Raw genomic sequence first — 16,212 nt, forward strand, 5'->3', positions numbered from 1 at the left:
AATTTACTGTTTTGGGGAGATCTTAAGGATACTAAAACGGCATTTGGTAAAATGGTGCTCTTTCGAACACCTCCCATTTTTCTGTGATAGACTTGGAACTCTCATTGAAAGTATTTCATCAAAATAATGTTGGTGAATACAGTCCATCTCCCTCCCTAACTGAAACAAGACTCTTGACTAAAAGCAAAGAAACTGTCCTAAATTTATTTGATTTCTTTAACTGTGTTTATCTCTCTTCTGTAATCTTTGAGGTAGTTATGAATAGAGACTACAGACTGTGAATCATACTGTGGGCAACAGTTCCCCAGTTAATCCTTCCCCAGTTTAAACCTCCTGTTTCTTGCACTTCCCAGCATGAATCTCTGGCATCTTTAGCAACTTACGGGATAGCCTTTGGCAGCTGGTGCCTTATCTCTGCGCCTTATTTTTCGCAGACATTTGTTTGGGTTCATGGTCACATCAGCTCTCCTGGGCTGTGCTACTGGAGTTGGGGTGATAAGCAGGGTGTAGGGGGCAAGGAGGTCCAAGCTTCTGCCTGTAGAAACCAGAAGTGCACAAGCATTACAGGGGCCAGAAGGAGGACAATCTGCAGGTAGCTCTTTAAACAAAAATCTGTTATGTTTGTTGCAAGAGTCCCAAGAGTTATATCAAAACTACAGCACTTACAGAAAGGTCAAAATTGTTTGCAATACTTTGAATGTCTAGGGAAGAGTAGGACTCTTCTATGAGAAGAAAAATGCTTGTAAACATTGTATTTAAGTACCATCAACTAGTTGATTCTTAATGTGCTAAAACTGGGATTTGGCCATATGAAGAAAAGTTTTGATCTTGAAAAAAATATGATTCATTATTCCTTTTGTTCAAAGACGCTACTTCCACTTCTCTTGTTTCCAAGCATAAGTTTTCTTGGGCTTTGAAAAAAAATGTTAATTTTCAGACTGAAAGCATTGTCACTTATTTTTGGAGAGAACTTGAAAGTATCTTGTATAACAGTCTAGATTTTTATGCATTGTTTCTGAAATCAAATATTTAAAATCCAGGTATTGAAAGGGTAATGTAAGAGCAAGATTGGCCACTGGACAACTTGGCTCTGGTGTTGTTTTTCCTTCTAAGCAAATGGTTTTGACAACTGAAGCTATGTGGAAATCCCTTGCTCCCTCTCGTGGGCTACTTAGGTACAAGCTCACAACAGTGCTATGCTTATTCTAAGACATTTTTCTTCTGTATTCTAAAAAACTGGCATTTGGTTTTCAGTAATTTAACACCTTGTTCTCTGGAGCCATTTTATTCTCTGCTTTGGGGAAATTCCGTGACTGTGGCAGAGAACAAGCAGCTGTTTTTTGTTGTTTTTTTTTTAAGCTCACAGAACTCGTAAGTAAATCAAAATGTTGGATTAATATTTAACCTATTATAAGATTCACTTCTGAAGAAGTGTAAGAAACAGAAGCAAACAGGAACATAACAAAAATACTTGTGATGTTAATAATGTTTCATTTTCTTTGAAGTGTTGCTAATAGAAGTGGTTCCCAGGAGTGGTTCAGGTAGATTTTTCCAAATTGACCTAAGCTTTGTAGAATTACCTAGGGAATTAAAAAAAAAAAAAAAAAGTTTGTGTGTAACTCTATTCATGTAATCTTGGGCTTAAAATACTGTTCTTTATCCCTTCTTAAGGCTGTATTGTACCTCTTAGACATAAAAGTTAATGCCTCAGACCTGTGGAAGGAGGGACTGAATTTTTTTTTGCCCTGCTAGTTCAGTTTTATTTTTGTTAAAGATGCTTGTTTCTGACATAGTTCAGTTACCTCATGTTTTTTTTTTTGTTTTGTTTTGTTTTTACTCTTAATCTTGATGCAGAAATTTAAAGAACTATTTTAGAAACCTAAATTTTCTGAGGGCACTTTTTGATTTTTCCCCAAGGTTGTCTGTGTACAGTTAATGATATCCTAAGGGTTGGAATTAATCCCCCTTCACTTAAGTCAACATCTTCAATTTGATATGCATGTCAGAAAAAGTTTGAGGGCTACACAGACTTTCTCCTGCAAAATCCCCACTTATTTTGTCCTTTATTCAGAATGCTCTGATATTTACGGCATTTGAAGTGTTAATTGCTTTGAGTAGTTATAACTTAACCCTTTGTTATATATTTGAAAACAGTCAATTTGGGAAAAATGGTATATCTTTTGTTGTATCGCTATAAAAAGGTTTGGTGAGAAAGATTCTAAGAAGCCTTATATTAGTTAAGTGTTGTTTAGGATACCAATTAACCTTTTTTCTACTCTTTGGCTTCTCACACTGCACTCCTTCAGCCAGAGGAGCTCACGCTGCTGCTAATAAAGCTGAGACGGCAGCAAGCTGAACTGAGTAGTATCCGGGAACACACACTAGCACAGCTCATGCAACTAAAACTTGAGGCCAGCAGCCCGAAGGTCAGCTATAAAGCAATGTGTGTCATGTACCATTCTCGCTGTTAGTTATTCATTAATCAGTTTGCATTGTACCCTGAGTGCAAAACTCTTGGACTACTGTGGGTGTAGAATAGTGTACGGTTGTTTCTTTGTGTATGTGATGTTCTGCTATTAACCCTTGGAGGTTTTAGCTCATAGCTTTTTGATATTAGCTGAGTTAAAATGACATAGGAATATTTTAAATGTATTGTAGTTTAGTTTAAAGTTACGGGCTTTTAACTGATTGCTGTTATAAACAAAAATAGCAGTGAAAGATCGTGATATTAATTTCATTGTTTATATTGCCTTGTATCAGATATAATCTTAATGAATTCTGTACAAAAATCAGAATATGTTTAAAACAGATTTATCAAAGGGTTGTCTGTGTAGTTAAGTAGGCATTTCACGTGAGCATACTATATTTTATGTGTAAAACCAAAATCTAATGTAGTAGTTAGTTCATAGTCTGATTCATGGCAAACTTTCATTTCTTCTGTTTTGGGGTCAAAACTTTTTAATAGATCATTTAAAAAAAAAAACACATTGTATTTCTACATAAAACAGATCACTATCTAGTTTACATCTTTTAAAACTCTTTTCATGCGTTCTGCACCTTCTGTCCCTTCCCTTCCTTTTTCCCTCTGACTGCTGCCTGCTAGAGTGAGATTCTTTCGCATCACCTTCAAAGGAATGCCATATATTTGGATCATCAGGTGGGATTTGCAGTTTTCTTGTGTGTTTACATTTCTTAATGCTTTTTGCCTGCTCCTGTCAAGCTGAAAATATTTGGGGAGAATGATTTTTAGTGCTTTTTATGAAGTTGGATATTTAATACATGATGATTTTAGGTAGCACAAAGTATCTTAATTTATTACAGACTTGGCACATGATGGAAAAAGTAAATTCAAACTAAACTTTTCCAAGTACAGTAGCCATTCTCCACTTAATTTTTCTGTTCTTCATATCCTTCCTGTAATTACACTAACTGTAGCATTTTACCACTGTTACAAAGTGGTACTATATTTCCAAGCTCATATGATACACATACAGTTTACAGAAAATCAGTGCTTCTGATTATTTTGGTTTCTAAATTCAGAATAATTAAATGTTTCCACAGGACATAAAATGAAAGGGAAGTCAAACATGTAGAAAGTTTTTAAATAAATCTTAGCGTGGCTAATGGCTTTTTCTCCTTTTACTCAGTTATTTCTTAAAGATTTATATAAGATCTTACTTTTTTATAAATCCTGCTAACTTTTGGTCTGAGGATATAATTCTGTCTTCGCCAACTTACTTTATTGCCAAGGGAACAGTTATGATACCACGTTTTTTATGTCTTCGTGGCATGATCAAACGGGACTTGTTTGCAAGTTGTCTTTGAGAAGTTTTTAAATGGTGAATTTTCAATAGCACGTATAAAAGACAATCATAAGAGCTTAAAAGAAATACAAGCACGTACGTGTCTGTTAGTTAAAAATATGGAAATCTCGAGCGCTTTTTCTTGTATTCTTTCTACTAATGAAATTGCACTTAACAGTTCTAAGAACACTTAGAACAGCATTGCATAATTCACAGCATTGCACTTAGAAGCTCTAAGAATAGTTAGCTTTATGACCTCTATATTCCCGTGGTAGGATTTCAACGCACGTGTATGTGCAAGTGCATATTTGCCAGTGATTTTATCTTCCAATGATCTCTTGAAAACAAAGCATAAATAGTGACCAATCCACTTAGATAGCTGTGCATTTCTAAGGATTTTATCTTCTTTTAGGGACTGCAGGAGGCCTAAAAGTAGGGAAAACTGCCCTTCCTAATTGCTAAATTAGACTGATATATTTCATCCAACTCAAATATTTCCAGTTCATGATGTTTTCAAATAAGGGAATAATTCCATATTCAAAAATGTGGTTCATTGCCAAGGAACAACAAGTCCATGTGAAATGTGAAACTGTTCCATGCTGCTACTTGATTAGCAAGGCTTGTCAGTGTAATAGACAGGATAAAGAGGGGAGAATGGCCTTTGTATAATGTGCAAAGTGGTGCAAAGGATTTCCTTTTAACTTGCATCAGATTAAATGTAATGTGATAAACTTATTAATTGAATTAATAAGTTTAATTAATTTAGGGAAGTGCCTAAATCTTACGAACATGTCATAATTGCCTCTACAAAAGATGCAAGAAGTTACTGCACTTCTTGCAGTAAGAAACCGTTATCAAGTCTAAAATATATTAATAATAAAATCATGGAAGAGCAGGTTGGAATATTTGTCCTAGTTTCTCATCAGTTTTTCTTCTTTCCCTTATTTTAGTATAATACTGCCATCAACTTGTATTGAATAAGTCTCCTGAGACTCTTCTTACTTTGAGTACCCCTGCTTCTAGGGGTAGTGTCTCACTTATATCTTTTTACTAGTTTGTCCTTTATCATTTTTCCTTTATGTTGCAAAGAAAAGACCTAAATTTCTCTTAGTCTGAAGCCTTTCATCCTAATTGTCCACATCTGTAACCAAATTGCATAATCACTTACCCTCTGAATTTTAAATGCACAATGTATTTAAACTAGGTGTTTCCACTTGATTCATATTTAATCTCTGAAAATAAATAGTATCAAAAACTCCTTTTTTCCAAATGCTTTTTCAGAGCATTTGATGGAATTCCAGTCCTGTTATCTTCAGCTCTCACATTTTAGTCACAAAGAACACAACACTGTGCATCACAATAATTAGCAAGTTTTTGCTGAGGTTGCACAGAGGACTTTTCAGACAGGCAAAAATGCATGTGTAGAAGTTGGTTTCTACACTGTTGCAGTGAGTTGTTTTCCACTGGTTAGGTGGCTTTCTTATCAAGACTCAAGAATATCCCATAGCATTTTATAAGTTTTGCTTTTTTCTATAGCTGTTTCCTTTTGAGATGCTTGGAAATTCTTGTGTTACGCTTTTCAGCATTTATGTATTTTTCTTTCAGAATTGTTGTTGTTGTTGTTGGAGTTTAGGGATGGGGGGAAGATTGGATATATGTGCATCAGTCTCTTCAGCCATATGGTTTCTTTGATGTCTTACAGCTAAAAGAATTATTGTTCAGCATCCTTTTTTCAAATGGAGTTTTGAATCACTCTGCTGGCTTAAGCTTCCTAGAGAGGCTGGAGAGAGTTTGATGTGCCTTTTAGGAAGCAGTTCGTTGGATGTGGCTAGTAAGGCCAGGCAATGGTGATATGACTGCCAACATGGGACATGTTGTGAGGACAAATAAAATCTCAGTCTTCTGCCATATAACATTTTAAGGGATCACTTACTGTGCATTGCTAAATCCAAGACAGCATTCTCCTTAATGCATTTTTTTGAATGAATTTTTACCCAGTAAGTAGTAACAGCTTACAGCAGTAATAGAAAGTAGAAATGTATTTTTCAGATAATTGCTTGACATACTGTTTTTTCTCATTTGTAAATACAGCTATGGCAGGAGATCCCACTTGAATCTCTGTCACTACAGAGAATTCCAGCAAAAACTGGTCTTTGAGCACACTTTTGAATTTTATATTAATAATAAAACTTTTATTTGGCTGAAAAATCCTCTTCTAATGAACTCAGGCTATCTCAAATTCTCTGTGCATGTTGTCGTAGTGATCTCAGCCTATCCCAGGCTGGTTTATCTCATTAATAAGCACTGCTACATTTTTTTTTTTTTTAGTATTTGTTGAAATGGCTATTTATGTGTATTGTTTAGGTGTTAAATTGTTTGTATATTTATTTCACTTTTTCTGGTACCTTCACTTTTTGGTTTCTTTTAGTTTCCAAGGAGTGTGTAAAAAAAATAAACAGAACTTGAACAAGAAGTTGTCAAATAAAGGAGTGAAGGTCCAATAGCCAGCATCCCTACTGTCTCGATGTTTTGCTCCTGTTTCCTCCTCTTCACTGCCTTCTTTCTGGGATGGTGAAGGTGGTTCTGGAAAAAGGTCGTAAATTAGAGGAGGACAGAACAGAACAATGTGTGTTTGGATAGAGTTGCCACATATCTTGTATTGTACCTGATTTCTTGTTTCAGCCTCAAGTTCTGTGTTCTATATTAGCAGCACTTTGTGTTACTACTACTCTTTATTGTGTTTTTCAAGTTACCTGGAAAGGGTAGCGAGGTGACCCTGCTGCCACTCTTGTTCTTTCTGCTCCTTCTTTTTTTGCTTTCTCCTTTCTAGAGGAACAAGACAGGCCCAAGGACTGAGGCTGTGCTGGGTGAAAAAAAAAGACTGCACAGAGGCAGCATTGCTGGAAAAGAACGCAGGAAGGAAAACTGCTTTATCCTTCTTTGTTTTGGACAGAGAAGTAAAGAGCAGAGGCAAGGCAGGAGAAAAGTTTGGGCTGGTCCTGTTACAGCTACTTTAACCTTCAGGAAGCTTGAGAAGAAACAGATAAAACTGCCAAGCTGAGTGCAGTCTGATGTCACTTATAGCATAAGGTGTTATCTCGTCACAGAGGTCAGCTGTCCCGGTACGGAGTTGCTGTTCTAGCCGATGGATGCCACCAGAACAGTACAGACTGAAATGTCGTCTGTCCTAGGGCGTTACCAGGTGCAGCAGATAGTTTAGGGAGAGGCAGGAAGAAAAAAGTAGTCAATAGCTTGGGTTTACAGTTTAAAATGCAAAGTACCCAGTCAGATGCTATCTCATCAGTAATGGAGCTGTTCAGGTATATCACAGGTCAAGGAGGTGTTTTTCAGCATTTCCAACTGGGAAAGGCTTTTATATCCTACATTAGTAAAGAGAAAAGCAAAGGTAGTGTCTGGGGAGAAACAGTTATTTACTAGAATGACTGAGTGAGAAAACTAAGACTGCTGGATTATATTTGGTTTTGTTGCTGTGTGGCATCAGGCAGCTTACGCTTTGGTTTGCTTATGCGTAAAGAAAATCTTAATTCCAATTTGTAGAGATTTTTGTGACATCTATAATTGGAGAGACAACAAATGTATTACAGGATTTAAGAGGTCCCCTTTATTGTACACAAGTTAGAGAAACAAAATAGATTCTTTTTAAGTGAGAGAAAATTGGCTGATTTCTGTTATGAACAAGCATTTTTCCTTGACCTATGTAGAAGTTTATTCAAAGTGAATAGTATCCTGCTTCTGTTTGACAGTAGCCTCGTGGTAATGCTTTAAGAGCACAAAAGAGGTGTTCTCTTTACCTGAGAGCATTGCCACTGTATCCAGCAGCACTACATTTTGCGCAGTTAGTTCTTCAGTGCACATCACCTTGTGTGTGCTGGCTTTAGTTAACAGATTTGTGATAGATACATACTCTCTCACAAATGTCTCAATAGTTAAACGTCTGACTTTTTTTTGGAAGCATTGATTTCCTAAAGGGGAAAAAAGTTGGATATTTTTGACTGCTATGAAGATACTTCGGCTTTACTTTATCAATCTGCTTTTTGATCTCTGTTCTTAAGGAACTGGAACTTTTCTGGAAATAACTGGTGTCTTCAGACAGTGTTAAATAAGCATGCTTAAGTGCCAGTGGTAGTAAAAATACTGGAGAAGGTCATATAAGATGAAGCTGGAGCTGGCTGGAGGACAAAACTTTATTTCAGAACAATTTTAGAGCAAACACTTTTCATTTTTTTCGCATGTAGTTGAAAAAAATCTTAAGAGTTCCATAGAAATTATTTTTGGCACTGTCTGTTATCAGTCAAAGGAAAAATATTGTTTAAAAAAAAAAAAGGTTGAACAGGCTTAAGCTCTTGAAATCCTCCTAATAAAAATCCTTGCAAACCAGCATACTGCAAATAAAACATTTCAGCCAGCAATTTTAATTTTTACAAATATTTCAGTTGTTTGTAGTTCGTTAGCTTGGCTTTGGACCTTACTATTGATATATCTTTTGGTATCACCAAATGCACCCACTTTCTGGACAAAATTTTAATGTAAAGGAGAACAACTTCTTGTATCAGTTCTAGTTTTGTTTATGTAGTGCTGTAGAAGGTGAAGCAAATGGAAGGAGTTGTTTGCTTTTTTTTTCCTGCCTTACACAAACAGAGCATCATGAACTTGCCTTCTTAAGATAATTGTCCTTTTTGAGCAATTAACCTACCACCTGATCATACTAAGTTTAAACAAAACAAACAAAAAAAAAACCACCAACAACAAAAAGAAGTCCTGTATCTGAGACAATAAAAATGTTTCCTATAAGGAGAAAAAAATATTTCTCCAAATGTACAACTTAGGTGTTTTTTGATTTTGTTTTTGTAAATAACTAAAATAATTAGATAGAGGCAAGAAATTCTGAAAGGCATCAAAAACTCTGGCTTTCTGTAGCATTTTCAATCTGAGAAACTAAACATTGCAAAGCAAATTTATGGTGTGAGTATACACACATAAAAGCAGAGTGAAAGATCATAAATACCCGTACACACACATACAACACTCTTCTTTCCTGCATAACCATACTTGAAGCAGTTACTGTTAAAGAGGTCCTGAAGTGCCTAACAAAAATAGTAGGGGGATAATGTTTTTAAGTTACTTTGCAGTTTTGGAGATGAAAACTAAGTTTTCTTAATTTTTCACTTGGTGTTAAGAAAGGTCTATTTTTAAAATGAAAAATCCAGTGCTAGTATGTTTCGCATACTCTTCTGAAATCCTAAATGTAAGCAGTTTTTACTGTAGTAACCACTGGACCTGTTTTTTCCATTTGCACATGTGGCAATAAATACAAGTTATTTTAAATGATGTCTGACCAGCTCAGAAATGTAACCCCAAAGTAGCTGCACAGCCATATGTGAGTGTGGATAAATGCAAAGACTAATGATTCAAAGTTCCTAAGTATATGAAACAGTGCAGTATATAAAGGCATTTTGTGATACATGAACATAAGCCTAAACCTTTCTTCAGTATTCCAAGAGGATGCTTACATCTTTTTAATGTACATTGAGTTATTAAAACTATAATTTAAATGATTTTTTGATAAAGGTTTGAATGTTCTTATTGAATAATCCAATAATACTTTTCATTTACGTATCTGGAAAAGCCAGGCTTATTTTAAGCATTTTTATTTTTAAAAAAGGAGAGGTTTGGTCAATGAGTATTTCATTGGTTTGAGCATTTTTATGTGGTTTTGCTGCATTTGTTTGCTGTCATTGAACTTGTCAGATGTTTGATATTACTGGATGATGGAATATATAAAAAGCATGGGATAAAATGTAATCTACTGCATTATTAGAAAAAATTAAAGTAGAGGCTATATTTTACAGTGTCGTCTTTCAAATCTAGCCATGCTGTAAACTGATGTTTGCTGTATGCTCCTCCTGATTTGAAATAGATGAAAGAGAATGAACCTTTAATCACCATGGTTCACACTATGATTGAGAACTCGGCGCTAAGACCGCAACTGTACCAGCAAGTAAGGTCTTGGATAGTGAATGAAATTGCTTTATCATCTGCGAAAATTTTTCTTAGTGACAGTTTTGGTTGTTCCTCAGATTTATTCATAACATCAGTGTTTCTCTTATTTGCTTTGGAAAACCACAAGTCATCCATGCTTTATAAAATGCTGCAATATCGTTAGCATGGCTTTTGCTGCGTTTTTGTTGTTAAGTATTAAATGTACCCCTTTGAATAACTGTCTGGACTATTTAATTAGTTGGTTGTCTTATGCAGGTGTCCAGTAAATTCATAAAACTTCCAATAAGCTTCCAACATCTGTCTTAGCATGATCCTATGCTGTTAGTGTTCAAAGGTGCTTCTTTATTTTGACCACTACAAAAGCATGTGAGTGGTGTTTACCTGGTCATTTCTGGCAATTTTGTTTCATTCTAGGAAGTGGATTTACAGGTTTTTGTTTGCACCTTACAAGCCTTTAGCTACCGAAGAAAGGATCAAAATTACTTTGATCTGGGGACTGTAAATCCAAAAGGCAGTGTCTGTTAATAAAGTCACAGCAGACTTAACAGTGCACACTTACAGAGTATCTAGTGATGCTTGTAAATGGTAAGATGGAAGAAGAATCAGAAATGTGAATGGAAATATTGTCCAAGAATTGAAACCTGCATTAACTTATGAGCATGGCCAATACATATCCATTGGCACTGCAGTGTTTTAGGCTTACTGGGGCCTAGCTCAGTGGCTCCTGTCATATTAGAGAATGTTTTAGAAGTATCTAGCCACAACTGCAATGAAGATATTCTTCTTACTTAAATGCTGGTGCTGTTTTGCAGCAGATGAAGTGTGCAATTCTGGCTGCCAGTCAGAAGGGAGTACCTGAGCAGCTCTCTTAAGCTCACATTTTTGTCCTTGTGAGCCAAAAATGAAAAAAAATTGTAAATAAAGGTGCAAAAAACAGCTGGAGTTTAATTTCGTGGATGGTCTTTTTTTGGAAGTCCACTCCACATTGTAGGTTTGCTTGAGATTCAAAAAAAAAAAATGCTAGAAACTTCTCAGCTTTCCAAAGGAATAAAGGAATTTGCTTTGAGTGCCTTTGATTTCAGAATCATCCAATTCCTGCTCCCATGTACAAAACAGGTGCTTTAACATAGAACCTGAAGGAACCATTTGGAGAGGAATGGGTGAAGTAAGGTGCCCTCAAATCCTAAATGAAGGCAGTTTTGTTATTTTTTAAAGAAGCCTCGCTGTTGTAAACTTTTTTTTAAAGAAAATCAAGTTTCTGTTTTAGAGTATGTCAGAGGAATAAGTCAACATACTTCTAATGAACAGAGGTGCTTTGGATGTGTCAGGGTAAAACTTGAAATGTTATTCAAGATGCACTGGAGGTATAGCATTGCCTGGTCTGGTCTGCCCAGCTACTTAGACTTAGGAATACCACTAAAATTCAGAATGCTGTCTTGATGAAGCTGTGCTGCAAAGGTATTCCCACAAAGTACTGCCTTCACCTTGAAGACATAGCCACTCTTTCATATTTGATGCTGAATAAGCACCTTTTTTGACATTCTTGTCAGAGAAATGGTGAGTCTAATGGGTCACAAAGATTGAGTAACCTTTTGTCACTAGAGATGTGGTCTCTTCAGGTAAGAGCTCTAGCGATATGTTGGCAGGCTTGTGCAGAAGAACCCATGTGTTGGAGAACACCAAGAAAGATCTTCTGCTTTTACAGACAAAGCAGACAGTTTCCTATACAAAATATTGCATAAACTGACTTCCTGGAAAGGATTAAAGTATACATAAAACTTCACTGCTTAAGTGGTCTTCTAAATTTGTGTAATGCAAAGTTAGCACAATTAAAATGCTGGTAGCCTATTTTAAAGATTAAGTAACATAAGTTTTTATTTGAATAACGTAAATTGTTTTCACCAGTTGTGTCTGCCATTGAAGTTTAAAAGAAGTATCAACAATTGGGAGAACCCTCTGTTTAAGTGATATAAATCTGTTTTCTTGTCAAGTTGAACTAGTTTTTGCTGCGTAGAACCATTCCTGCAGGTACAGAAAGGATCTTCCTTTGCTTAAGTCAATTCAGTTCAATTTTATGACTTCATTCAGAGTTAAGTAAAGGAAAGCAAGAAAACTTGTATTTAATTAGAAATTAATGTCTTGTGACCTGTTTGCGTGCAACAATCAGTGGTTCTTTAGTAAAATAGTTAGAAATCATACTACTCCAAATGTCTTATTTAATTTTTTTTATTTTAATTGTTCAGTCCTCACCACTTTGAAATTACTTAAATCACTTTGACTTGCATCAGTCCGTTTTACACAATGTATTGTAAGTATGCAGGTTTACACCTGCCAGGGCATTGATTCCATGTACAGACAAGAAAAATACAGGCTTTTTGCAGCCTGGGCCCATTTCTACCTTTTTTGTTTTTGTTTATTTGTTTTTTGTTTGTTTCTTTCTAATGCTAGGTGAGGAGTGTTAATCTTGTTTTCTAAAGTGGGATCCCCTGGGAGAGGGAAAGGGGGAGAGAGAATTAACCTCAGTTCCTTGTATGTATATATGTGTTTACTAATGGGGGAAAATGAAAATTTGAGTTCAGCAAGATGACATCCATTTCTTTACTTGGATATTTGTTCTCAGTACTTTAAAATGCTACCCCTTTTATTATTATTAGAATTAAAAAAAAAAAATCATGGCTGACTTCAGTATCATGCTCCCCACAAAATGCCCTATATTTTATCCTGTTTTAATCTCCTAAGTGACGTAATTTTGCAGAGATGCTTAGTGTCCTCTCAGGATGTGAAACTTGCTGCCATGTAGCTATTGTGACAAAATGGTTATTGGAATCTGAAAACAGCTTATAAGATAAAGTCATACCTTCAGATAAATGTATTTTATATTGGCAGGTTAGATAGGTCTAACTGCTTATGAGACGAGGGAGACTTGCCTCATCTACATTTATTTGAGAAGAAATTTCCCAATAAAGACATCTTGTATAGTGTCCATCGTGGTGGGTTTATCCACTTTCATGATTCATCTGGTATTGGCTTTTGACACAGATGATGTATCTAACGGTGGGACTATATGAGATATGACGTCTCATTCTCTAGAAAATTTAATTTAACAATATAAAATTGTTAAATTCTGTTGTATATGCATGTTCACGATGAAGATCAGTTGAACATGAATGTGGCCATTTTAACTAGTGGGGACCGGCATATTAACAGAAATTATTTCCAGCATGAGTAGAAGATTCAATTAAGGTCACTTTACTTTTTCACACGCAAGGTATGTGTTTGGCTGAACTCTGTGCAGTTTGCATTTCAGAATTCAAGGTGCTGCTACTTAACGTTAACACACAGTGTACTTCAGCGTGTTAACAGAGATGGACTTTTTTGTATTTGAGTAGGAAATTGTCAAGGAAAACTGTAGAAGCTTGCTGCAAGCCGTGTCAGTGGTTCAGTAGGTGGCACTCTTTCTCTGAAATTACTGTTCTGGTGAAGCATTTGTATGGACGATTTAGTGAAGGAAGCTTTTGTTGAACGTGACATAAAATACGTTTCAATAACTTGATCGTTGGAGCTCTTATAATGCATTTTCCAGGTTTATGAGGTTGTTAGCCTTGCTTGTAATGTGAAATTGCATTTTGTCTGCTGCAGTTCCTCTTACAATTCCAGTAGAGTATGATAGCATTCTATGCTTTCTGCCTTAAGCTGATTTATAGATGTGCTGCGCAAAGAGAAGCCACTGTTTTGTCAGAGATGGATTAAGTGTTTCATACCATTTTCAGAGTCTTTTATGGTAAGTCTACATAAAATGTTGCAGTAGAAGTGTAGAAAGTGGAAGTAGCTCTCCAGCAGTGTCTCTTGTGGTAAACTAAGAAATACGGACAAAAGCAAGAAGTTGGCAGCAATTTTTAAAGTGTGGAATTTTAATAAGAGGAATTAGCACATGCATAGTATTCTTTGAAAATGTTTCACTTTCGGAATATGTAAAACATATTTCTTCTAGGAGGTAGGCAGGGACAGGGATTCTAAATCGGCAAGCTTTTTTCAACTCTGCTCTAATAAAGATTGAACTGTTGAATAAAGAAATGACTCTTTAATAAAAGAAATACATACATCTATACTGGCTTGAAAAAAAAACTTTTTTCTAGGCAAGGCATATGGAATGTTGAGCAGTGTCTTGCAAAGATGTATTTATCTTTCTGATGTAAATCTGTTGTGAAATGTACCTAGGTTTTCGCTGTAAGTTGAAGACATTTGGCCTTAAATTTATATTGACCATGTTTATGAGTTTTTTTTAAATATTTCCATTCCTCATTTTTCTCTCATTAAGATAAAATCAACAGTTAAAAAACACAACTCTACAACAGTATGGGCTTGAATAGATATCTTAAAATGCTAATATTTATGATGTTCATGAGGTGCAAAAGTGCTGTGGCTTTTTTCATATTCCAACTCTCATTTTCATAAAATGTCCATTTCAAAGAAAGTTACTCTGTGGTTTTAATACACTATACATACTTTTAAATTGTCACCAGGTGCATTTGCATGAGGTATGTGGACATAACGTCTTGAAATGAAACACTTAAGTGTGTTGAAGATTTATTGTATGTTTGGAATGCTTGTCTGATTAACCCTTCCCTAGTCCTTTTATTTGTAAATGTCCTTTAACATGGACTTGTGTTTTTATAGTCTTTCTTGCACTACTAAGCCATGATGACCTAATTATACTATACACATGAAAGGAAAGCATACATGTTGAGACTGTGTGCACATGTTTTTAATTAAATAGAATATGAAGGCTGATAGTGTTATGTAAGTATTTACTATATAGAAAAGTAAGTAGATTCTGTATATGACAGTCATCTAAAATAGAAAGCTGCCTCTTTTCATGTAGAATATTTTTAAATCTTGTTACTGGTTAGTTTACAGACTGAAAGAGGTAAGAACTTAATGTGAGGGGCTGTATAAAAGTAGTTGGAGGATAACTTACATGCCGACTAGCGTGAGAAGGCAAGTTTGCATAGGTCCAAATTAAAAACAGAAGGATTTCTGTTTCTGCCATTTGTGTTCATACTATGAATTCTGTTGTGGGGGAGATCCATAGGAAAAAGTAGGCAGAAAGGTATTTGGCAACACTTACTGGGTGCACGTATGTGATGTGATATATTTTACAGATACTTTGTACACCTAGAGCATTCTGATTTCAGATTCACATCAGAATATCCTCCTTGTTAATGTACTTGATCTTAATGGATCTATAAAATGATTCATTCCAAGTAAAATGAGTCCCTGTATTTAGAATGCAGATATGGAAACATACGTTATGATGTATAACTGTGTTTGGGTGTACTCTGGCAGTTTACTCTTTCTACGTGATCAATGTTTGGTTGAGTTGTATCTCCCTAAATATCCAGTTTGCATCAGAAACATAGTCTATTCTGTTTATATAACTTTCTACCAACAGTCTGCTTGTCATTCTGTTTAGTTACCTTCAGTAATATATACTGGCTAAATATGTGTTGTTCAACGTGACGTTGGTATTCAAGCAAAAGCTGTTTTGCTGTATTAAAACATCTAAGCTGAACATTAGTTTAATTTTCATAGTCAAATTAAGTTGTTTTATGGCAATATTATTCTTCCTTATAGTTAACTCAAGAAGAATGTAGGGGTACACTATACAAATATAGAACTGAAGAGCTGGATATTGATGTAAGTAATTTGTATTTCTTCTTCCTTGGAAAAGTTGGGATTTGCCTTTTTATTTCAATAATAATTTCTCCCTTGATTTTGGGGTTTGGAATGCACTCCATTTAGGTGACGGCCAACAGAAATTGGTCCATGAACTTGAGAGAAGACATAGGACTTTTTTAATAAGCTTGTAACATGCAGGAATGATTACAATTTAGAGTGAAACTTTAAGCATCCTATCTGTTCAAAGAAGAAATGCTTCTAGAAAGGAATTTATTTAGAAAGAAAAAACTATGTAGTTCAGTTATAAGCACGAGAAAACTAATTTCTCAGGAAATATGACTGATGCTCCAAAACTGAAATTTGGCATGGGAAGTTACCATTCAGCGTATTGAGTTGCTAGTTACTGAAGAAAAGGGGCTTGGTAATTAAGGTCAGTTTGGAAATTGCTTGTGAAAAATGCACATGTGTAGTCATACTGTGTATGCGTAGATATGCATGTCTAGTCATATTTGCATAACGCAGCTAAGAGTAGACTTACTGATTTAAACATTTAAGCACATTTATGCAAGTTATTTTAAGGCTACAAAAGAAAGCAGGCTTTCAGTTTTAACTTACAGTTTAAAAAGTCAGAGTAGCACAAACTGAACCAAAAATTTGTTCAAATAGAAAAGTAAACAGTTTCAGATTGATTAGAGTCCACTGAACAGTT

General features: G+C 35.3%; 1 protein-coding gene across 16 annotated transcripts in view; it reads left to right on the plus strand.

Annotated features, from left to right (window-relative positions):
- Nucleotides 1-16,212, plus strand: part of PLEKHA5 (pleckstrin homology domain containing A5) — a 169,774-nt gene that overhangs the window by 129,422 nt on the left and 24,140 nt on the right. For 8 of the 16 annotated variants that reach the window (XM_083820764.1, XM_083820772.1, XM_083820775.1 and 5 more), the window contains 3 exons: nt 2,307-2,426; nt 3,104-3,157; nt 15,459-15,521. In XM_083820764.1, coding sequence (XP_083676890.1) covers nt 2,307-2,426; nt 3,104-3,157; nt 15,459-15,521 — 237 coding nt within the window. Of the gene's footprint in view, nt 1-2,306; nt 2,427-3,103; nt 3,158-9,741; nt 9,823-15,458; nt 15,522-16,212 lie in introns of all 16 variants that reach the window. The other 8 variants (XM_083820774.1, XM_083820769.1, XM_083820765.1 and 5 more) reach the window with 3 other exon arrangements.

This window comes from Anser anser (genome assembly GCF_964211835.1).
Source record: "Anser anser genome assembly, chromosome: 1".
In the NCBI taxonomy this organism is placed as follows: Eukaryota; Metazoa; Chordata; class Aves; order Anseriformes; family Anatidae; genus Anser; species Anser anser.